Source organism: Zonotrichia leucophrys, chromosome 8 (genome assembly GCF_028769735.1).
Source record: "Zonotrichia leucophrys gambelii isolate GWCS_2022_RI chromosome 8, RI_Zleu_2.0, whole genome shotgun sequence".
NCBI lineage: Eukaryota > Metazoa > Chordata > Aves > Passeriformes > Passerellidae > Zonotrichia > Zonotrichia leucophrys.
The window spans coordinates 29,959,933-29,982,006 of record NC_088178.1 but is presented as its reverse complement, the minus strand read 5'-3'; the positions used below and the strand labels follow the sequence as shown (position 1 = coordinate 29,982,006).

The window sequence follows — 22,074 nt, the reverse complement described above, 5'->3', positions numbered from 1 at the left end:
GGGAGTCCCTCACTGGGAGGAGCACACATCTCAGGGCTGGAAAACCTCCAGGAGCGTGTCTTGTCCTCATTTGGGTTGGAAGGACCTCAGAGCTCATCCAGTGCCACCCCTGCCATGGCAGGGACACTTCCACTGTCCCAGGCTGCTCCAGCCTGGCCCTGGGCACTGCCAGGGATCCAGGGGCAGCCACTGCCACCCTGTGCCAGGGAAGGATTTATCCCTGATCAATCTGGTCCTGCTCCCTCTCAGTTGAATGCTGTGCAGGAAAAGGACACCCTCCCCTCCCCTCCCCAGAAAATTGTCTATTCACCATCTGATTAATGGGAATAAGGCACGAATCTCCTGAAGATTTGGTTCTCTGTCACTGTCCTCGTTTGTTGCTCAGCACAATGGCAGTTGCTGATGGAAGGCTGGCGTAGGATTCTCATGGAATCATTTAGGTTGGAAAAGACCTCTAAGATGGAATCCAACCACTAACACAGCTCTGCCGTCAGTCTGCTGTGCTGAAATATATGGATATATGGATATATCTGTATTTTATGTTGACAGCCCTGAAGGGTCTTTGCACAAAACTCATTTCCAAGGGGAGGTGCCACCCCAGCAGAGAGACTGATGGAATTCCAGAGGGAGCCTCTAATCCATTGGCCTGGAAAGGCACGCAGCAGTTCATCTTCTGCCTTCTGGTTTTCATACTCCATGGCAGCAGCAACATTTGGACTGCAAAGATGAAATACTGAAAGCTGTTTTTCTTGGATTAAATCCCAAGCATTCCAGTTGGTTTTATGGCTTCTGAAATGGAGTTCATGGTTCTTTTTAGCCTGGCCAAGTTCAACCTTATGTTCCCATTTATCTGTTTTGCTGGTCTCCTAAACAGCGGATCTGAGATGGCAAATTCGTGTTTCATGGAAACCCAACTGCTGGCAGCTCTGGAAAGGGACTGCATGTGGATCTGGATGGTGCAGATCACGTGCACCAGAAAACGCTCAGAAAAATCCTGAGGTGTCCACATCAGATGCACAACCCAGCCACCTCTGAAGGGCGTAAAAATAGAACTGCCAACCACAGATCCCATCCACACCCCTTCCCATCCGGTGGGATGAGTGTGCCACCACCTATTTCCAACAAAAATATAGCTGAAAAGATGGGTTCTGGGGCCATCTCCCAGTGCTTCTCCATGGCGGATGGTTCTGGGGCCATCTCCCAGTGCTTCTCCAAGGTGGATGGTTCTGGAGCCATCTCCCAATGCTTCTCCATGGCAGATGGTTCTGGGCCCATCTCCCAATGCTTCTCCATGGCAGATGGTTCTGGGGCCATCTCCCAATGCTTCTCCATGGCAGATGGTTCTGGGGCCATCTCCCAGTGCTTCTCCAAGGTGGATGGTTCTGGAGCCATCTCCCAGTGCTTCTCCAAGGTGGATGGTTCTGGAGCCATCTCCCAGTGCTTCTCCATGGCAGATGGTTCTGGAGCCATCTCCCAATGCTTCTCCAAGGTGGATGGTTCTGGAGCCATCTCCCAGTGCTTCTCCAAGGTGGATGGTTCTGGAGCCATCTCCCAGTGCTTCTCCATGGCAGATGGTTCTGGAGCCATCTCCCAGTGCTTCTCCATGGCAGATGGTTCTGGAGCCATCTCCCAGTGCTTCTCCATGGCAGATGGTTCTGGGGCCATCTCCCAGTGCTTCTCCATGGCAGATGGTTCTGGGGCCATCTCCCAATGCTTCTCCATGGCGGATGGTTCTGGAGCCATCTCCCAGTGCTTCTCCACAGTGGATGGTTCTGGAGCCATCTCCCAGTGCTTCTCCAAGGTGGATGGTTCTGGAGCCATCTCCCAACATTTTTCCATGGCAGATGGTTCTGGAGCCATCTCCCAACATTTCTCCATGGCAGATGGCTCTGGAGCCATGTCCCAATGCTTCTCCATGGCAGATGGTTCTGGGCCATCTCCCAGTGCTCCTCCACAGTGATGGTTCTGGAGCCATCTCCCAGTGCTTCTCCACAGTGGATGGTTCTGGAGCCATCTCCCAGTGCTTCTCCAAGGTGGATGGTTCTGGAGCCATCTCCCAGTGCTTCTCCATGGCAGATGGTTCTGGAGCCATCTCCCAGTGCTTCTCCATGGCAGATGGTTCTGGGGCCATCTCCCAATGCTTCTCCAAGGTGGATGGTTCTGGAGCCATCTCCCAGTGCTTCTCCAAGGTGGATGGTTCTGGGGCCATCTCCCAATGCTTCTCCATGGCAGATGGTTCTGGGGCCATCTCCCAATGCTTCTCCATGGCAGATGGTTCTGGAGCCATCTCCCAGTGCTTCTCCATGGCAGATGGTTCTGGGGCCATCTCCCAGTGCTTCTCCATGGCAGATGGTTCTGGAGCCATCTCCCAATGCTTCTCCATGGCAGATGGTTCTGGAGCCATCTCCCAATGCTTCTCCAAGGTGGATGGTTCTGGAGCCATCTCCCAGTGCTTCTCCATGGCAGATGGTTCTGGAGCCATCTCCCAGTGCTTCTCCATGGCAGATGGTTCTGGAGCCATCTCCCAGTGCTTCTCCAAGGTGGATGGTTCTGGGGCCATCTCCCAGTGCTTCTCCATGGCAGATGGTTCTGGAGCCATCTCCCAGTGCTTCTCCACAGTGGATGGTTCTGGGGCCATCTCCCAGTGCTTCTCCATGGCAGATGGTTCTGGAGCCATCTCCCAGTGCTTCTCCATGGCAGATGGTTCTGGAGCCATCTCCCAGTGCTTCCCCATGGCAGATGGTTCTGGAGCCATCTCCCAATGCTTCTCCAAGGTGGATGGTTCTGGAGCCATCTCCCAGTGCTTCTCCATGGCAGATGGTTCTGGAGCCATCTCCCAACACTTCTCCAAGGTGGATGGTTCTGGAGCCATCTCCCAGTGCTTCTCCATGGCAGATGGTTCTGGAGCCATCTCCCAGTGCTTCTCCATGGCAGATGGTTCTGGGGCCATCTCCCAACACTTCTCCAAGCTGGATGGTTCTGGGGCTTTTCCAGCAGCTGTGGTTGTTAAGGGTTTGGTGCCCTACAAAAGGAGGCTGGGCTGTAACATGCACATGCTCATTTTGGAGCGTGTTCCTCGTTCAGAGCCTTCCCTGGGATCTGTGCCTGGTAAACAGGAGGATTTTCCAGCTGGTGGAGCTGGTACAGACTTGCCTCAAGTTTTTAAACGTGTTGATGCTCCTTGGCAGCCTCAGCTGCTGCTCCAGTGCACGAACTCGCTCAGTTGTGGCTCCTCAGTGAGCCTGTTCCAGCCTGAATGAGCCTGATCCAGCCTCAGTCCCCCTGGCAGTGCCCTGCCAGCAGCACCTTTCCCAGCAGCTGTGTCCCAGCCTGTCACTGTGCACACGTCCAGGAGGGGATGAGCTGCTGCTCCCACAGGGCTGTGTGACCTGGCCGGGCCATGACTCCATGTGTGTGTCACTGGTGTGCGAGCTGGGCCATCTGCAGAGGCAGGAACAAGTCAGGGCAGGTGTGGAGGAGCAGGGGAGGGCTCTGAAATGTTCTGTAGGTGAGGAAGGGAGAGCTCCAAACCCTTCTGTAGAACAACTGAAGATAAACAAGGCAGACAGAAAACATCAACACTGTTATGTGTGGCGGGTTCTGAGTTTTTCCTGGCTAGGCCAGCGTAGCTCAGCTTCAGTTCATTAATTATCTTCATAAAGGAACTTTGTGTCATGTTTTTTAATTACTCTGGGACCCTTCTGAGCCTCCTGTCCCCTTGCTGTTGCAGAGGAAAACGCAGAGATCACCCTGGATGTGTCGCTGGCCTATCGTGACGACATGTTCGATGAGTGGGAGGAAATAGCACATGCCATAGAGATCAGGAAGCTGAAGTGCACCTTTGGCTCTCCAAAAGTAAGGAATTTGAATGACACTGGTGGTGGGGATGAGTGAGAATTGTCCTCTTCCAATCACAGAACCATAGGATCACCCTTTCCATGAAAAAATTTTCCCCAATATCCAACCTAAACCTCCCCTGGCACGACCTGAGACCGTTTTCTCTTTATCCTGTCACTTTTTTTGGGAGACATGGCCAATCCCCACCTGGCTCCTACCTCCTGTTAGGGAGCTGTGTGGGGTTTATCTAGGAAGGCTCCCATTGAAGAACCTGTCTGGGGTCAAACCTTACCTGCTCAGTGACCCACACAATCCAGAACACGAGGAGAGGTGTCCCTCACACACAGGCTCCCAGTGCTCCCAGCTGGAGGGCTGTGTGCCGTGCTGGCCCCGGGGCTGAGGGCCGTGCGTGTGCTGCTGCCCTTTGCAGACGGTGGAGTCCGAGGGCCGTCACTACGACTGCGACTTCCTGCCCTTCATGGAGATCGGCAGCGTGGCACACAAGTACTACCTCATCAACATCCGCCTGCCCGTCAACGACAGGAAGGGCATCAACGTGGGCATCGGCGAGATCAAGGACATCCGCCTCGTGGTGAGCGTCCTGCCCTCCCCTGGCACCCAGAGCTCCTGCCCCAGCTCCTGTGCCTCCAGCGGGACTGTCCTGCTCCCTGGGAACGCCCTGCTCTTCTCAGGAGCCCTCCCCAAGCCTCCTCCTCTTCCCAAGGCTCCGCGCTCGCTGTGTCCTCTGCTTCCCACCGCAGTCTGCCTGCGATGCAGAGTCCTTCCTACAGACAGGAGCTAAGGAGGGTTCAGAGGGGGCCTGGTCTGCCTGCAGTTGGCTGTGGCCATGTGTGGGAAGGCTGTCAGTGATCCTTGCCCTCGAGGCTGGGTGAGCAGGGATGCTTTTCCCAGCTGGAGCCCTCCCACCGCGGCTGCGGTGGCTGCAGACAGCGGTGGGAGGACGCGTGGCTGCAGAAACACGTTAATGAGCCAATGCTCTTCCCACCAGGGGTGACTTGGCTCCACGAGGCTCTGGTTACTTGTCTGGGAGGGATTCTGCCAGCTTTTTCCATGCTGTGTCAGAATTCCCCCTCTCCCTCACCATGGAAGCTGTGTCTGCTGGCATTTGTTCTCAGACGTTCTGGAACCTGCCCAGGTGGCCTGGGGGCTCAGTGGGCCCCTGTTCTCTGTCCATCATTGGCCAAACCATCATTGGATGCACTCCCACATGTGTGCCCCTCCTGACACTCCATGAGGAGAAGCACAGGGTGATGATGTCAAACCCTGTACCCTGCTTTTCCTCAGGGCATCCACCAAAACGGGGGCTTCACCAAGGTGTGGTTTGCCATGAAGACCTTCCTGACGCCCAGCATTCTGATCATCATGGTGTGGTACTGGAGGAGGATCACGCTGATGACACGGGCCCCCGTCCTGCTGGAGAAGTGAGTAGGGGCCCGTGGTGGCCCAGGGGACCCACTGAGGTGGGCATTGCTCCCAGGCAGAGCCCATGGTTGGGAGATAGGAATTGTCTCTTCTCCATCCCCTCCCTCCACCCAGGCACCCTGGGAGCTGGAGACCTCCACAGCTTCTCTTTTCTTTCCTGTTAAACCCCTGGAGAAAAAGGAGCTGCTCTGAGGAGCTCAGTCCTAAGGGGTTTGGTGGCAGGAAGTGACACTTCCCAAAAAGTGCTGGCTTTCCTTCTGTTGCTCTCCACACACAGCTTTGGCTTTTGGGGCTCTGTCCTTCCCTCACACACTGGGATGTGCAGAGATGGTGTTTGTGCCTCTCCAGGGTCATCTTCGCTCTGGGAATTTCCATGACGTTCATTAACATCCCCGTGGAGTGGTTTTCCATCGGATTTGACTGGACTTGGATGCTGCTCTTCGGAGACATTCGACAGGGCATCTTCTACGCCATGCTGCTCTCGTTTTGGATCATCTTCTGTGGGGAGCACATGATGGTGGGTACCACCCCCATGGGAAGGTGGTTTCCAGCCCCACTTCCAGGAAAACCTGGCAGCTGATGGTTGGAAATGATGCTGGGGGGACTTGCACCAGCTGAGGGGATTTCAGGCTAACTTGCTTTTCCTTTTTCTGCTCCTCCCCACCTGGTGCCCAGGACCAGAACGAGCGGAACCGGCTCTCGGGCTACTGGAAGCAGGTTGGACCCATCGCTGTGGGCTCCTTCTGCCTCTTCATCTTTGACATGTGTGAGAGGTGGGTGCAGCTGCACTGCCCAGGCCCGGCCGTCCCAGAGCCAGGGGAGGCTCCTGGCCCCCTCCTGCAGCAGGGACCAGCTGGGTCCCCATGTGTAGTAAACCCCTCAGGTTTAGCCAGGGCCCCTTGGAGAACAGAATGCTGACACAGCTCAAAGAAGTTTCCTGTCTCCAGGGACATCTGCCTTGTACCTTATCCCTATAGCCATGTAAGGCAATATTGTGTTAAACCCTACCATTGGTCACTTATGGTCACTCTAACACCTTTGCCATTGGTCAGGATTGGATCCAGGCCAAGGGTATAACAGTAGCACACTGTACCCCTACTAACTCGGAAGAAGAAGAGCTGAGACCCTTCACGGACCCTCCAATAAAGCCATACTCGTGGAACAGCCAGTGTCTTCTGCTTCTCCTCTCTCTACCCTCTGCTGGAGCCTTAGGCCAAGGGAAAAGCTACCTAGCAAGCAAAGCTGAAATCACAAGAGCTGCCTGATCACTGAGAGCTGAATATTCCCTGCTTGCTAGGGCTGACCCGCGGCCTTGGTCTGAGAGCGAGCTGGCTTCTGGCACCCAGTGCCCTTGGGGACTGAGCTCTGGAGCTGGAACAGCTTGCATAAGATAAGACCAAGCAAAGCTCATTTACCCATGGCTGGGTGCACAGCCCATCTCCCAGAGCCAGGGGAGGCTCCTGCGGGTGCTCCAGGTGTGCTGGCCATGGAAACCATTCCCACCTCACCTTCTCCTGACCCACATGGCAAAGCAGCACTGCTGGCTTTTCCTCTGCAGAGCCTTGGGAAAAGGTTCTTCCCCCAGAGGGTGCTGGCACTGCACAGATCCCCAGGGAATGGGCACGGCCCCAAGGCTGCCAGAGCTCCAGGAGCACTGGGACAATGCTGTCAGCCACAGGGTGGGATTGTTGGGGTGTCAATGCAGGGCAGGAGCTGGATCAGTGATTCCTGTGGGTCCTTCCAGCTCAGGATGTTCCCTGAGTCTGTGATTCCCAGGCTGCAGAGTGGGCAAGGGGCCCTCTGAGCCCTCTGACAGTTGGTGTTTTCTCTCCTCTCTGCAGGGGAGTGCAGCTCAAGAACCCCTTCTACAGCATCTGGACCACCGAGGTGGGCACGGAGCTGGCTGTATCCTCTCCCTGCTTGTGGGATACATGTGGGACAGGGGAGGTTCTCCCTCCTGCCAGGTCCCTGGGAGCTGTGGGCAAACTCCCTGCTTTTGGGGGGCAGGGGCTGGCCAGGCACTGCAGGAGATCACTGGGGAGCTGAATATGGGTAAGGTTTTCTAGGATTTCCTGTTCGTTTGTACCATTTTCCCTGGGTAATGTTTTCTAGGATTTCCTGTTCGTTTGTACCATTTTCCCTGGGTAATGTTTTCTAGGATTTCCTGTTAGTTTGTACCATTTTCCCTGGGTAATGTTTTCTAGGATTTCCTGTTCGTTTGTGCCATTTTCCCTGGGTAATGTCTTCTAGGATTTCCTGTTCGTTTGTGCCATTTTCCCTGGGTAATGTCTTCTAGGATTTCCTGTTCGTTTGTACCATTTTCCCTGGGTAATGTTTTCTAGGATTTCCTGTTCGTTTGTACCATTTTCCCTGGGTAATGTTTTCTAGGATTTCCTGTGAGTTTGTACCATTTTCCCTGGGTAATGTTTTCTAGGATTTCCTGTGAGTTTGTACCATTTTCCCTGGGTAATGCTTTCTAGGATTTCCTGTTAGTTTTGTACCATTTTCCCTTAACTTCCTCTGCACAGATGGCCTTTATTATAGTTGCAGGGATCTGCCTGTGCCTCTATTTTCTCTTCCTGTGTTTCATGGTCTTCCAAGTGTTCAGAAACATCAGTGGGAAGCAGTCGAGCCTCCCTGCCATGAGCAAGGCTCGCCGCCTTCACTACGAGGTAAGGGTCCTCCTTGGGGCACAGATTCCTTGTTTTTAAAAGACATTTTGGACTCACAGTCTGTTCTGCGACCCCCTTTATCCATAACATCCTCATACTTCCATTTCTCCTCCTTTAATATTAACTTTTGTGCTTAATGGGAGGTCTTGCTAAGACCATCTGGTTTTTCACGGTATAAATTTGGATTTTTGGGGTCGTCATTTCCTTATGAAGTTGCTGGAGGGTCAAACCACAACATACTCCCCCCATGATCCCCATTTTTAGCCTATGATTTTGTATGTTTTTCTGTCCTACCTGATTTGCTGGCTGCCAAACCCAACTGCTTAACCTGCTTCTGCAGGGGTGCAAATATTTTTCCCCAAAGCCATTCTGTTAAATTATGGTCACTTCTTCTTTAAACAAGTCGTTATCATCCATCAAGAATGCACATTAAAAATTCAGAAAGCTGGACTTGAAAGAATTTGAAGCAGATACTGAGTGTTTTTCCCTCTAGCAGGAGGCACAGGGCTTCAGCTTGTGGTGCAGAGCTGCTGCTGCCACACTCCACATCCAAACATCAGGGGAGCAGGGATCTGGTGTGGAATGGTTAAATTAATAGTCCTTTGTTGTCGTGGTGTGGCAGGGTAATTACGCAGACACTGACATTTCCACCTAAATTCCAGAACCAGGTTAAAAAAACCCACGCACTCACCCAAAACCAGAAGAATTTGTAAGTAAAAATGTAGGACCAGTGAAAGCAGGGGCGGTGGGCAGTGGGATTGCCAGCCAAGGAGTTTGTCTCAGAATCTCCATTCTGTGTACCCAGCCAGGTTTTCCCGACACTGGAATCGCTGCAGCTCCCTCCCAGCCGGGCTGGGGGTGAGGATGAGTGTGGTGAGAGCCCGAGCCCGCGCTGGGGCGCCGACCCCACCTGGTGTTTGTTTTACAAGGGCCGTGAGCTGTCGGGCCGTGCCCCCTGCAGCCCGGCGTGCCCCCTCTTCCCCTGAATTAACTGCTGCTCAATCACTCACTGGGCAAATGTCATGGAAAGGCAGTGCTGTCCAGACGTGCCCACCCCGCGCGGAGCTTCCGGCAGACGTGTGGGGAGCGGAGGATATGGGCTGTGCTGAGCACGGCACACGAGTGGGTGGAGGTTGTTTTGCTTTGGGGTTTCGTGGGTTGGACCCTTGTTTTATTTTTTATTTTTTATCCTCGTGTCTTGTCTATCCCAAAACCAAAAATGGGTTTTGTGGATTCCGTTAATGTGACCAGTGACATTTCTCTCTAAACAGGGGCTGATTTTTAGGTTCAAGTTCATGATGCTCATCACCCTGGCCTGTGCAGCCATGACCGTCATCTTCTTCATCGTGAGCCAGGTGAGGGGCGGCTCTGGGCTCCCGGCAGAGCCTCAGTGCGTCACTGGTCAGACTGGCCTGGCCTGTTCTGAGCACGTTTGATAACAAGTTGCTTTTGAAGAAGTCGTGTTGGTTTATTTGAAGCTCTGCCATGCAGTTGCTGAGGCTGGAGCCGGCACAAAGGCCCTTGGCTCCCGGGGAGCGTTGGGGCCGCGCTGTGCGGAAATCGGCCAACAGGCTTTCGTCATTTCTGAGAACTCAGCGAGAGGAAAATGTTCTGTTCACACTGAAACACTGGGGTGGCTTTGTGTGCCCATGGAGATGTGACAGCATCCAACCTTCCCTGGGCTGGCTGCAGCCTGCTGTGCCCAGCAGCAGCTGTACCTGTTTGTCCTGAGCTCCCATGTCACCTCTGTACGAATGAGCTTTTACCAGTGCTGGAATCATGGAATCACAGACTGGCTTGGGCTGGAAGGGACACTAAAGCCCATCTCATGGCAGGGACACCTTCCACTGTCCCAGGCTGCTCCTCGTCCCATCCAACCTGGCCTTGGGCACTGCCAGGGATCCAGGGGCAGCCACAGCTGCTCTGGGCACCTGTGCCAGGGCCTGCCCACCCTCCCAGGGAACAGTTCCTTTCAATCTCCCATCCATCCCTGCTCTCTGGCAGTGGAAGCCATTCCCTGTGTGCTGTCCCTCCAGTCCCTCTCCAGCTCTCCTTGAGCCCTTTTAGGCCCTGGAAGGGCTCTGAGCTCTCCCTGGATCTTTTGCTTCTCCAGGTGAGCACCCCCAGCTCTCCCAGCCTGGCTCCATGGCAGAGGGGCTCCAGCCTCAGAGCATCTTCATGGATCTCTTTTTAAGCTACTGTAGTTTTCTTCTTGGCCTTTATGCTGTTCTTTAACAGAAAGCAACACTGCAGCCTGAGCAGTCTGTGTGCCTTCAAGGAATATTAATATTGATGATATTTGCATGGATGTTGACAGGCCTCAGCGTGTGGCAGGTTGGTGCTGTCAGCCTGGCCCCTCCTCAGCCAGCCGTGCTCAGCACATCAATTCCCCCATTGCTCACGCTGGTTTTCCTGCTATAAAAGGTCTATTTTTAGCAGGTGGATGTTCAGGGATGTCAGTGGTGTCCCCAGGTAGTGCCCTTTGTGTGTCAGTCTGTGCTGAGCACACGCTTGTGGCAGGGGTATCGCAGAGCGCAGCGGTTCGGTCACAGTAAATGAGACATCAGAGCTGAAGGAGTCCCGAGGGATTCACTTTGTCAGGAGCATTTTGTCCCTGCAGACCGAGCCTGAAGAGGAGAATCCCAGCCTGACTTCTGCCTCACTGAACCTTTTACACTCCATTTCCTCTGTCCTGTTGAATTGATGCTGTTCTCACTGATGTACTCCAAGGCTGTGTCTTTATGGACTTTGCTCTTCCTGATGGCCTGTCCGTGTCTGTTTTCCCTGGACAGGTGACAGAAGGCCACTGGAAGTGGGGGGACATCACGATCCAGGTGAACAGTGCCTTCTTCACCGGCATCTACGGGATGTGGAATCTCTACGTGTTCGCCCTCATGTTCCTGTACGCGCCATCCCACAAGAACTACGGCGAAGACCAGTCCAATGGTAAATGTCCCCAAATGACCTGAGGGCTCTCGAGGGGACAAAGGGGTACAAATCAGGGTGTGCCTTCTGTGCCCTTTTTTTGGTCTGTGGAAGAAGGGCTGGAGGAAAAGGGCCATGGATCCGTGGAAATGTTGTACAAGCAAAGCCCATGTTAACTCAGCATACATGTTAACTGAGCAGGTTAGCATAAGTGAGCTGTACCTAGCATAACCAGGCCACACACCAGGATAGGAAGGTGCTGCATCCTGCCTGCTGACAAGGTCGAGAGGGCAAGGACAGCGATGAGAACAGAAACATAAAGTATGCATAACCACAAAGTAGGAGGAATAGGTAGATGTAATCTCTTGCTTTAAACCAATACGTTCACGACGTGTATAAGCAATTAAACCAATAAACTAACAACAAGTATGTATAATTACTGGAAAACAATATAAAACTACCGGCGTAGTCAAAATAAACCGAAGGTTACTTTACCAATCATATTGATTGATTGCTTGGCTTCCCTCACCGCCCTCAATGGTGACCCCGACGTGATCAATAACCAGGAGACCCTACCTTCTGATCCTGACTTCAGCGGTGGCGAGACATCGGCAAAGCACCGGTAGGCAGCGACCGGGGGGCAGAAGATCGGCAGACACTGGCGTGGGATGCCCGATCCGTGCCTGGACTGAGCTGAGCAGAGGGATCCGCTGTCCGACTGGGCTACCCAAGAGAAAAGGCTGCACTAACAACATTGACAGGGACAGTTGCCGGCTGGCTAAAATGGAGAGTGAGGTAGCCCTTGATTTTTTTACACACTTTTTAGGAAACCAGGTAGAAAAGGATATTGACCTTAAGAAAGATTTAGCAGGGTTGATTGCTTTTGGCAAGGTGTGAGGTTGTTTTACCAACCCAGGGACGTTATTCAAGGTTAGTCAGTGGCAGAAATACGAGGATGTATTATGGGATTTGGCTATAGATAAGAACAAAACTGGTAAGAAACTGATGAAGCCGTGGCGAGCAGTAATTAACTGTTTACAAAAGTATCACGCTGAGAAAAAGATAGCGGCTGTAGTGTCAGCTCATTTGGAAGGCAAACCTGCAGAAGCAGGGAAGTTCCAGTTGGGAATTGATTATGTGTCTACTCCCCCAATAGAGTGCTCGGTGCCGGTGAAAACCCGGCAGGAAATTGAGTCAGTGCAGCCAACTGCCCCACCACTTCAGGAGAATTAAAGGTGGGGTAGAGTCAGAGAAAGTTGCTCCATGGCTCAAGGAGGAACATGAGGAGAATGGGAGTAATGAGTTAACAGAGAGTGAGGAGGAGGAACTAGGCAGAGCAGCTGTAAGTGATCATGATTGGAATGCCAAAGTCTCTTGTAAAAGGAGAGGGAGGAAAAAGGAAAAGATACAGAATGTAGATAGAGAGTCTCAGAATAGAGTTTCACGGATAGATTGACAAGCGATTTCAAAGGAAGCAATAGATCATCAGGATAGTTACATTGCCAGGGGATGCTACTGTGGAAGAAATGCTAGACAGAATGAGTCGGGTGCCAGTAGGCCCGCAGGCTATGTTAGTGGAGGCAGTAAAAGAGTTAGGGAAAGATTTGGTGCAAGCTCAACAGCCAGCCTTTGCCGCCCTTGCTCCACTGCGAGTGGAAGGACTTCAGAACAATACCACTACCTGCAGGGAACTCTTTACAGACACTGGAATTATCCACGGTGGTTTGGACCTTGAAGCAGTGGCCCCACGATAAGCTGAATGTGGTAACGGACTCACTATATGTGGCTGGGATTGTTCAGAGAATTGAAAATGCACGCGTTAAGGAAATACAACATTCCCGGCTTTTTGAACTGTTACAACAATTGCAGGCAGCAATACTCCTAAGAGGGGAAGCATATGCAGTATTGCACATCAGGAGCCACAAATGGACTGAGGGACTGGGCGAAGGCAACGCTCGTGCAGGTTGGTTGGTTTTGTTGATGGCACCAGTGAGTGAGTTGGCAAAAACCCAAGAAGCCCATGCCACATTTCATCAGAATGCCCGAGGACTGCACAAACAGTTCAGCATCACTATGGAAGAAGCCAGAGGGATAATAAGAGCATGTCCTACCTGCAGCCATCATGGAAAAGGGCCATGGATCCGTGGAAATGTTGTACAAGCAAAGCCCATGTTAACTTAGCATACATGTTCACTTAGCAGCTTAGCATAAGTGAGCCATACCTAGCATAACCAGGCCACACGCCAGGATAGGAAGATGCTGCATCCTGCCTGCTGACAAGGTCAAAAGGGCAAGGACAGAGACGAGAATAGAAACCATAAAGTATGCATAACCACAAAGTAGGAGGAATATGTAAATGTAATCTCTTGCTTTAAACCAATAAACTCAGGACATGTATAAGCAGTTAAACCAATGAACTAACGACAAGTATGCATAGTTACTGGAAAACAATATAAAAGTACTGGTGTACTCAAAATAAACCGAAGCTTGCTTTGCCAATCATATTAATTGATTGCTTGGCTTCCCTCACTGCCCTCATTGGTCCAAATGCACACTCGGCGCCTTGAAAAGCTTTGCAAATGATGGTTTGGGTTTCCAAGCAGGCATTTGAATTAATGGCTGGGTTAGATAGGTCTGACTTTTAGCCAAGGCTGGCTGGAACCTTCAGGGTGGTTTCTGTGCCTTTTAGCATTGCCCAGATGGAACTGTGCAGCTCAGATGGAGGGATGAGGAGTGGAGAAAATAGCCCCTCCTGTCAGGGAGTTGAGGAGAGCCGGATGGTTCTGCCTGAGCCTCCTTTTCTCCAGGCCGAGCCCCCTTCCCATCTCCCTCAGCCACTCCTGGTGCTCCAGCCCCTTCCCCAGCTCCGTTCCCTTCTCTGGACGTGCTATGGCCCCTCAATGTGTTTCTTGTGCTTCCATTTAAATAGCTGTAAATAAAACAATTTACATGAAAGTTGCTGGTCTGTGGCTTAGGCAGCTGAGCGGCTGGAGGGAATAAAGTGATCTTTTCCTTTGGAATAGTCCCATATTGTACTGTGAGACCGCACTGACGGAACACCTTTGTTTCTCAGGTGACCTGGGGGTGAACAGCGGGGAGGAGCTGCAGCTCACCACCACCATCACCCACGTGGACGGGCCCACGGAGGTGTACAAGCTGGCTCGGAAGGAGGCTCAGGAGTGACACGGAGGTGCCTCAGCAGGGACCGGCCTGGCGTGGGGAGCAGAGGACACACGAGTCCCTCTGGCTGGAGACCCCTCCAGCTGCATCCGCTCCTCGAGCACCCCGTCCCTGGTGCATCCACAGGGCAGCGACAGCGAGCAGAACATTTGTAACTCTTTACTATGGTGTAGTTATTCCTGGGGGGAGGGCTGTGTATATTGTGTTACACTCGGGCACGTAAAACCCTGCTGGAAGGGCACTGAGGTTGCAAAGTCGCAGGTGCGGATGTGGGGCCGGGGCAGAGCTGCCGTGGGGCTGGTTTGATTTTGCTGGGCGTGCTGGTGCATAAAGCTGCTGCAGGGAGCTCAGCCAGGAGCACGTGCTCACTACTCTGGGTTTGCTCCTGTGTGCAGCTTACACAAGGCGTTGGTTGCAGGGGGGAGCCTTGCTGTAAAAGCCTTTAATTCCACTGCCGTGGCTGTACCGACCCTTGTCTGAGTCTTTGGGGCAGCCACCCTCTGTGGCTGGATGAAGCACAGCTGGGAGAGGAGTAGGCTGTTAGTAAGGCTTTAGTAGAAGCAGCGACTGCTTTCTCAGCAGGTTTTGCAGCTGTTTGCTGGATACAGGGAATGGCCAGCCTGGATGCTGAGCTGAGTTGCAGGAGAACAGAGCACTCCTGACCCAAGTTCCCAGCTGGCTGATCCCACAGCCAGCTCCTCCCTTCTCAGTCCCTTTGGCTTCCCCGTGCTTTTGTAGCTTCCTCCACCTTCCCTTTTGTTACAGTGCATCCCTGGGAGCTGGGCAGTCTCGCTCTGTGCGCTGGCAGGCTGGAGCAGAGCTGGATTCTTCCAGGGATTAAGGACTTGAAAGGATCCGCTGGTCACGCACTAATGTGGGTCTTTGCTTTCCCAGAGCAGACACAGGCACCGGGCTCGCTCAGCCCCGTGCTGGGAGGCCTTTGGCAAAGAGAGGGGAGTGGGAACTGATCCGGGCTGGAGGCTGGAGCTGAACCCTGCTGGGCCCAGCTCAGAGAAGTGAACGGTGGGGAAGGGTCTGTGCTGCTCAGGGCACACCTTCCATGGCCTGGAGCATCCAGAGAGCAGGCAGGAGCAAACGTCTGTGCTAACTGCTGGTAACATGCACCTCACCCTCCCAGTTCCGGCCCTACAAGATAACAATCTGCTGCTGCTGCGTGTTGCTGAAGCGTTATAGGGGAGGCACAGAGGAGAAACTCATTCCTGTCAGCCCAGGTACCACCACGATTCCCGGTACCATAACAATTCCCACCCCAGAATTTATCCATTTACCCTCATCCATGTATTAAAGCTCAATACTATGAAAAAAAGAGAGGGTGGCACCACAAGACCACCTTGCGTGGGTTTGATTGCTGGGCACCATCGCATGGGGCTCCTCCAGCCAGGAGGTGTTACACCAGGCAGAGCCCTCTGCCAAAGGCCTGCTCCCTGAGTATTCATTGCAGCTCCTGCTGGATTTTCTTACAGCAATTCTGTTTGTTGTGTTTGCCCTCCCCGGGATGCCCAGCTTCCCCTGCCCCTGGAGGCCAAGCAGGTCCAAGCAGTGTTCCTACTGTAGTAGCTACTCCGTTAGAAGTGAATTAAATCAACGCACATCCCTGCAACCCCGGAACGTTCCCAGCTGAACACTCGACTTTGCAACTTTGCCGTCCCTTTTCCCTTGGGTTCTTACGTGATATTTATGTTGTTCCCATAGCTGTGTCCGTGGGTTCCTTTCCAGCTTAGACTATAGCATTGCGTTTTGTAAAGGCTGCCCACGAACGGGGAGCTGCAGCTTTCGAACCAAATTCTGTGTCAAACACTAACAGTTTGTTTACGGGGCGCGTGTGCGTGCGTGTGTGGGTTTTTTATTTCTTCATTCCTCAGCCCAACTCCTATGTCTTGGAAATAGTCCCTGGGTCTTATTAAAATATATCCTTTTTTTGTTGTTGTTTAGGTTGAGTTCAGTTTTTACAGAATGCTTTAAGCAACCTGGAAAACATGTAGTTTTGTTAATTTAAATAAAATATACAATATTGTGGATTTCTTGTTGGAATTTCTGCTCGTCTCCAATCTCCTCTGGCAGTGGGAAGCCATTTCCCCTTGTCCTGTCCTTCCAGACCCTCATCCAAAGTCCCTCTCCAGCTCTCCTGGAGCCCCTATAATTATGGGAAGGGGCTCTTAAGGTCTCCCGGAGCCTTCTGTTCCCCAGGCTGAACAACCCTGCAGGGTTTTCTCTCCTGTCCCTGCCTGCCAGCCCTGGAGTTGTCACAGCTGTGCTGTGACCTTTGTGTGTTGGCCGTCGCCCCACTGCAGCGTTGATTTGGGCAGTACCCTCCCTCTGCTGCCATATTTCAAGGTGCTGCTGCCCACTGCTTGGAGCCTGCTCTCCCCATGTTGCCTTGCTGTCTGTAATCCAGGGAAAATAAATTTTTAAAAAGTGTTGGTGTCTTCTCCCAGGGAACAAGTGACAGGACAACAGGAAACAGCCTCAGGTTGTGCCAGGGGAAGTTTAGATCGGATATTTGGGAAAATTTTTTCATGGAAAGAGTTGTCCAGCCCTGGCACAGCTGCCCAGGGCAGGGGTGGAGTCCCCATCCCTGGAGAGATTTGAAGGGCGTGTGGATGTGGCAGCTGGGGACACGGGGCAGCGGTGGCCTTGGCAGTGTTGGGGGAATGACTGCACTCAGTGGTCTGAGAGGGCTTTTCCAACCTAAATAATGCTATAATTCTTTGACTTGCACTCAGGGAGTAGTGGAAAATTTGATGAAAACAGACGAAGTTCAGCATGCAGAGCCTGAAGGCCCGGGTGTGAGCTTTAGGCAGAGCCCGTGGCTCCATTCTCGCTGCAGCCTGTGCTAGCTCCAGCCAGCCACAGGCAGTGCAGCTCTTTGGGACCTAAGGAGTGTCAAAAGAGCGAATAAATGAGATTTCAGTGCCTGTAGCACCACCACCCCCTCGCACACGCTCCTTTCCCGGGCGCATCCTGCCCTGGCAGGGCTCTGCTGCCACCTGCTGCCACCAGAGCCCGGCTCCGGCCGGACTGAGCGATCCCTCGGCAGTGAAATGTGGGAATTTGGGGATGTTGGGGAGCCACAATTGCCTGCACGGTGCTGCTCGGGGTCCGGGCTGTCCTGCAGCTTGGTGCGTCCGGTGGCTGTGCAGGGACACAATGAGAACAGGCAGGGATGGGAAAAGCCACCTGAGCCTGCCAGCACTGAGCAGAGGCAGCTGCCGGGGTTTAAACCCACTTCCAGCAGCCCCAAACAATTCGTGTGTTGTGGGACACTGAAAGGCGTTCCCTGTCCCACCACAAACCCTGCAGCCCAAAGCTGTTTCTGGGATTTTGTCAGGATGGCGGTGAAGGATGGGGTGCACTGCTGGGGACAGAATGGCAGGAGATGGAGCTGCAGGAGAGGAGCTCCAGTTCTGGTTATAATGACAGTCACCTGCTCTTGACAACAGGACAGCGTCAGAGCACTTTTTGGGGTAAAATAAGCAATGAGCAGCGACAGATTTATTTCTGGAAGGTTTTGATCTGTGGTGGGCACATGGACGTGTCACGGGTCTGCTTCCCACTTAGCACCTGACACCACACTGTGCAAGAGCTCTCAGAGTTCTTCCCTTGTCACAGCCTATTATAGGAAATCAATCCCATCTTCAGGCTTTAGATCTGGAGGTTTAAATAAAACACCTCTTAGAAAGAACCATTGGAAAGCTTGGAAAATGGGATAACTGAGCAAAAGCGGCTAGCACAGAGAGTGAATTAGCTACTCATTTCTAGCCAGCATTTCATTGTGGCTAATAAATACCTCATAAACACCCGAAATGAAGGTTTAGAAACACCCCATAAACACCAGAAATGACGGTTTGCAAATCTGCTCTGAAAACCCCCAACAATGATGGGATTCAGGCAAAGTGAATGGCTTGCAGGTTGAGTCTTGCCACAGTCATCCTGCCTGGAGAGACAGGAACCGTAAAAGCAAATGTAAGATGAACAGGAATTTTTTACAGCAAAAGGAAGGTGAAGGATGATCCCTGATCCCCACTAATGTTGATTAGTGGACTTTCACAGTTCTGCGTTATTCTCCTGTTTTCATCATTATCATAATTAATTCAGACAGTACCTTTCAAAGCATCTCAGTACAAATGGGCACCTGGTTTTAGAGAGGCCATTTCTTTTTTAAGGTCTCAGGTTAGTTCCCCTTGCATGGGGATGGATTTGGTCCAAGTTCTACCCCAGGTATTTCGGCCTCATGTCAAGACTGAAACTCCTCTGAGGTTTTCTTTTGTGTCAGACAAAAAAACATTATGAAATAGATCTACTTTTTGTTGTTCTGGGATAGAAGCATAACAAGGCTGATAGAAGTGGATTTATAATAAGAGAATACCACAGCGTTAGGAATGCAACAAGGATCAGAGAAATAAGAAATGATAACCCGGAAAACCACAAATGGTTTGAGAAGAATGAGTTTGGGGAAGGACTGGGAAGTCTTCCTCCACAAGTGCTGATTTCAGCACAGTTACTGAGTTGTTTTTATGAATTTCTTCCTCATCTTGGGAGTTCTGCCAGATGTCTTTGTGGTCCATAAATCCTGCATTCCCTGTGCCCACTATCAATGGTTCATCCTTCTTCCCAAGCTTTGTTCAACTCCCCCAGGTCTGAGAGCAGAGAAACGTGTCCAGCCCTAACCTTAACAACTCTACCAACAATTCAGTTCTTTTTTTAATACATGGCCATCACTTAGAGCTTGTTGGCTGTTGTTTCACAGATTCAATCTCACTTTTTGTCGACTAGGCTTGCAAGTATGCAAAGATCAAACACCAAAAAACCATAATTTCTTAAGAAAATTTTACATATCCCACATTTTGCAACGTAGGTGACCCACAAACAGAAACACTTCATAAAAATGCATTGATTTCCGACCGATCCCCTCAGAGGCCGACGGCCATTTTGGGGCGTGAGGGCGGGCGGTGCCTGGGCGGGAACGCGAGGGCGGGAAGGGGCGGGAAGGGGCCGTGAGGGCAGAGCTGGGACCGGGGCGGGAAGGGACCATGAGGGGGGAGCTGAGCCCAGGGCGGGAAGGGGCCGTGAGGGGAGAGCCCAGCCCGTGGCGGGACCCCACAGGCAGGAAGGGGCCGTGAGGGGAGAGCCGAGCCCGGGGCGGCGGCCGAGAAGAGCCGGGGGTAGCTCTCCTCCCCGGCCGTGCAGGAGGTGGAACAGCGCGGACACACGGCCGTCTGCCCCTGTCAGGCAGCGGGATGGTGCGAGCTCCGGTGTCCCCGCATGAGGGCGTTTGGAGAGACTGCGTTGGGGGAAATTCCTAATAAACGAAGAGAAACACGGGTTGTGATTGTGATAAACAACTACTCTTATTTCATCCCGCGGTGTGAGAGAGGCAAACCAAACAGTGGAATCACAGAATATCCTGAGTTGGAAGGGAATACACGGAGAAGGTCCTGAGTGGACCTTGCTGGCCATGGCCTCAGGGCTCGGTGGTTTACTCGGGGAGGGCTGAGAAGCTGCTCAGGGCATCCCTGCCCCGCTTAATGCCAATGGGGACGAAAATCTGACCCGGATTTGAAGTTTTTTTAAATTAAATCAGCCCTAAATTAAAGCTGGGAGATGCACAGGGTGGATGAAAGACGGCAGAGCCCGGCAGTTCCTGGGGGTCTGCGGTGCGGGGGGCTGAAGGAGGGCGAGACTCGCCTTTGTGCGCGGAGTGAGGGATGGAGCAGCAGAGCTCGGCTGCAGCGGCTTTAATTCGGGCGGTCGTGTTGATTATTTATTTATTTTCACGGGGCCGTTGAGTGGAAGGCTGGGTTTACGAAGGCTCGGAGCCTCCCCTCCCCTGCCGCGGCGGCGGCGGCGCTCCGGGCGAGGGAGGGTGGTGCCGCTTCCCGGGGGCTGGAACACGCCTTCCCGGGGGCTGAGCGCGGCTTTCCCGGGGCTGAGCACGGCTTCCCTGCAGCCGGAACGCCTCTTCCCCGCGGCTGCCAGGCGGTTTCAGCCCCTTTTCGCTGCTCGGTGGAGCTGATGGCTGCAGGTGAATTCTTATTCTCGTCTCGTAGCGTTAAACGTGCATGGGCTGCATGGCTGGGGTAGGGAGGAGCAGTGGTTTATTTCGCGGCAAAAGGATGGGAGTGATTTATTAATTGCTGATTTCAATAACGCACCCTTTCCCCCTGCCTCTCCGCAGCCCACCTCTGCATAGGGGTGTGTAAACTTGGTGGAACTCGGGCTTTTTGTGTGAAAACCTCCCCTCGCGTCTCGGCGCAGCGAACATGCCTGAGCAGAGCAATGATTACAGGGTGGTGGTGTTCGGAGCAGCGGGGGTCGGCAAGAGCTCCCTGGTCCTGCGCTTTGTGAGGGGCACTTTCAGGGAAACCTACATCCCCACCATCGAGGACACGTACCGGCAGGTGATCAGCTGTGACAAGAGCATCTGCACCCTGCAGATCACGGACACCACGGGCAGCCATCAGTTCCCTGCCATGCAGCGGCTCTCCATATCCAAAGGGCATGCCTTCATCTTGGTGTACTCCGTCACCAGCAGGCAGTCCATGGAAGATCTTCACCCCATCTTCGATGAGATCTGTCAGATCAAAGGCGACATCCAGAAAATCCCGATAATGTTGGTGGGGAACAAAAGTGACGACGCGCAGAGGGAGCTGGATGCCAGCGAGGGGCAGGCGCTGGCCAGCAAGTGGAAGTGTGCCTTCATGGAGACGTCAGCCAAAATGAACTACAACGTGCAGGAGCTCTTCCAGGAGCTCTTGAATCTGGAGCAGAGGAGAACTATCAGTCTCCAGGTGGATGGAAAGAAATCCAAACAGCAGAAAAAGAAAGATAAACTGCAAGGCAAATGCTCTGTAATGTGATTGCCTTTGGCTGGACTCGCTGCACGGCACAGCTGGAGCGTGGACTCCCACAGAAAATACATTTCTGCTGGAGATTTTGGAGGAATTCACGCCTTGCAGGGTTGTTGCTTTCCTCTAAAATCCCCGCTGGGTAATTGTATGTGTTGTTTTTAAGGAGGATGGCTTCTGCATGTTTATTTTTTTAAACCAATAAATGTTCCATGTTAGCAATTACCTATGGCTAGAAGTTTTTAATGTAAGAAGTTTTCCAGAGGAAAAAAACGTCTCTCAGAACAATCCTCTCTATTCATGCCAGTTTTTAAATATCTCCAGCCTGTTAACTCAGAGGAAATAATCTATAATGTGTAGAGTTAAATTGTTTTCAGGAATCTGTTGACCAGAGCAAATCTCTAACAAAGTGAGGCATTTGCTCTAAAAACGAACATGTGTGTGGCTCTGCGTGCCTAAATTTTTGATTGACAGACTGGCTTGCCCACCCAAGCTGCAGTTTTGCATGGCAGAAGCGAAGTTTTCCTGTGTGCTGTTCAATTCCCAAGACTTGTGCAGTTCTGGGAGTGATTACAGCTGTACAAAATCAGGCTTTCGTTCCTGCTTTACTTTTTCATTCCCAACTTCCTCTGTTCACTGAGGCAGGATTTTCCACGTGCTCTCCCTCCCAGTCCAGGAGTGATCCTTGGTGTCCTTGAGCAGGAGCTGCCTCCTGGTGAAGGTAACTGGGAGGTTCTGAGTGCCCATTGATGTAGAAGCTGGTTATCTTCTCCTTGCCCAGCCATCACCGTGGTTGTGCTGTCTGAAGCTCCTTTTCCCAGCCTTCCTGCAATTCTATCAGATATTTTCCCCCCTCCATCCAAGTTTCCCAGGGTTTAGTTGAGACCTGGGATGAGTCAGTTCAGACAACACTGCCTGGGGAAGGAGCAGCCTCACCTGGAAGCAAACCCCTCTCTGATGAGAACTTTTGGCAGACACTTCATGTGAATGGAGGGACTGGAGGGATTTAAAAGCTTTGGGGATGTGGGTCAGTGCTGGGGAGCAGTCAAACTCCACGGTCTTAGAGGGCTTTTCAAAGCTAAATAATGCCATGATTCTGTCTCCTATTTTGGGTGTGTTTCAGCCCAAGCAGCAGACGGCAAGGCCTCAGT

General features: G+C 52.4%; 2 protein-coding genes across 2 annotated transcripts in view; both read left to right on the top strand.

The window, feature by feature from the left end:
* The window catches only part of WLS (Wnt ligand secretion mediator), a 30,733-nt gene extending 14,637 nt beyond the window's left edge, over positions 1 to 16,096 (top strand). Inside the window, exons 3-12 of the mRNA XM_064719662.1 lie at positions 3,731 to 3,855; positions 4,268 to 4,429; positions 5,143 to 5,279; positions 5,629 to 5,797; positions 5,956 to 6,053; positions 7,122 to 7,185; positions 7,809 to 7,952; positions 9,224 to 9,307; positions 10,745 to 10,898; positions 13,951 to 16,096. Of these exons, the coding sequence (XP_064575732.1) occupies positions 3,731 to 3,855; positions 4,268 to 4,429; positions 5,143 to 5,279; positions 5,629 to 5,797; positions 5,956 to 6,053; positions 7,122 to 7,185; positions 7,809 to 7,952; positions 9,224 to 9,307; positions 10,745 to 10,898; positions 13,951 to 14,060 (1,247 nt within the window). The 3' untranslated portion in view covers positions 14,061 to 16,096. The remainder of the gene's footprint in view (positions 1 to 3,730; positions 3,856 to 4,267; positions 4,430 to 5,142; positions 5,280 to 5,628; positions 5,798 to 5,955; positions 6,054 to 7,121; positions 7,186 to 7,808; positions 7,953 to 9,223; positions 9,308 to 10,744; positions 10,899 to 13,950) is intronic.
* A 3,741-nt stretch (positions 16,097 to 19,837) lies between these two features.
* On the top strand, positions 19,838 to 21,148 carry DIRAS3 (DIRAS family GTPase 3). The gene is made up of 2 exons (XM_064719701.1): positions 19,838 to 20,100; positions 20,254 to 21,148. Exon 2 carries the CDS (start codon positions 20,339 to 20,341, stop codon positions 20,933 to 20,935), a length of 597 nt encoding a protein of 198 aa, XP_064575771.1. The 5' UTR covers positions 19,838 to 20,100; positions 20,254 to 20,338; the 3' UTR covers positions 20,936 to 21,148.
* The last annotated feature ends 926 nt before the right edge of the window (positions 21,149 to 22,074 follow it).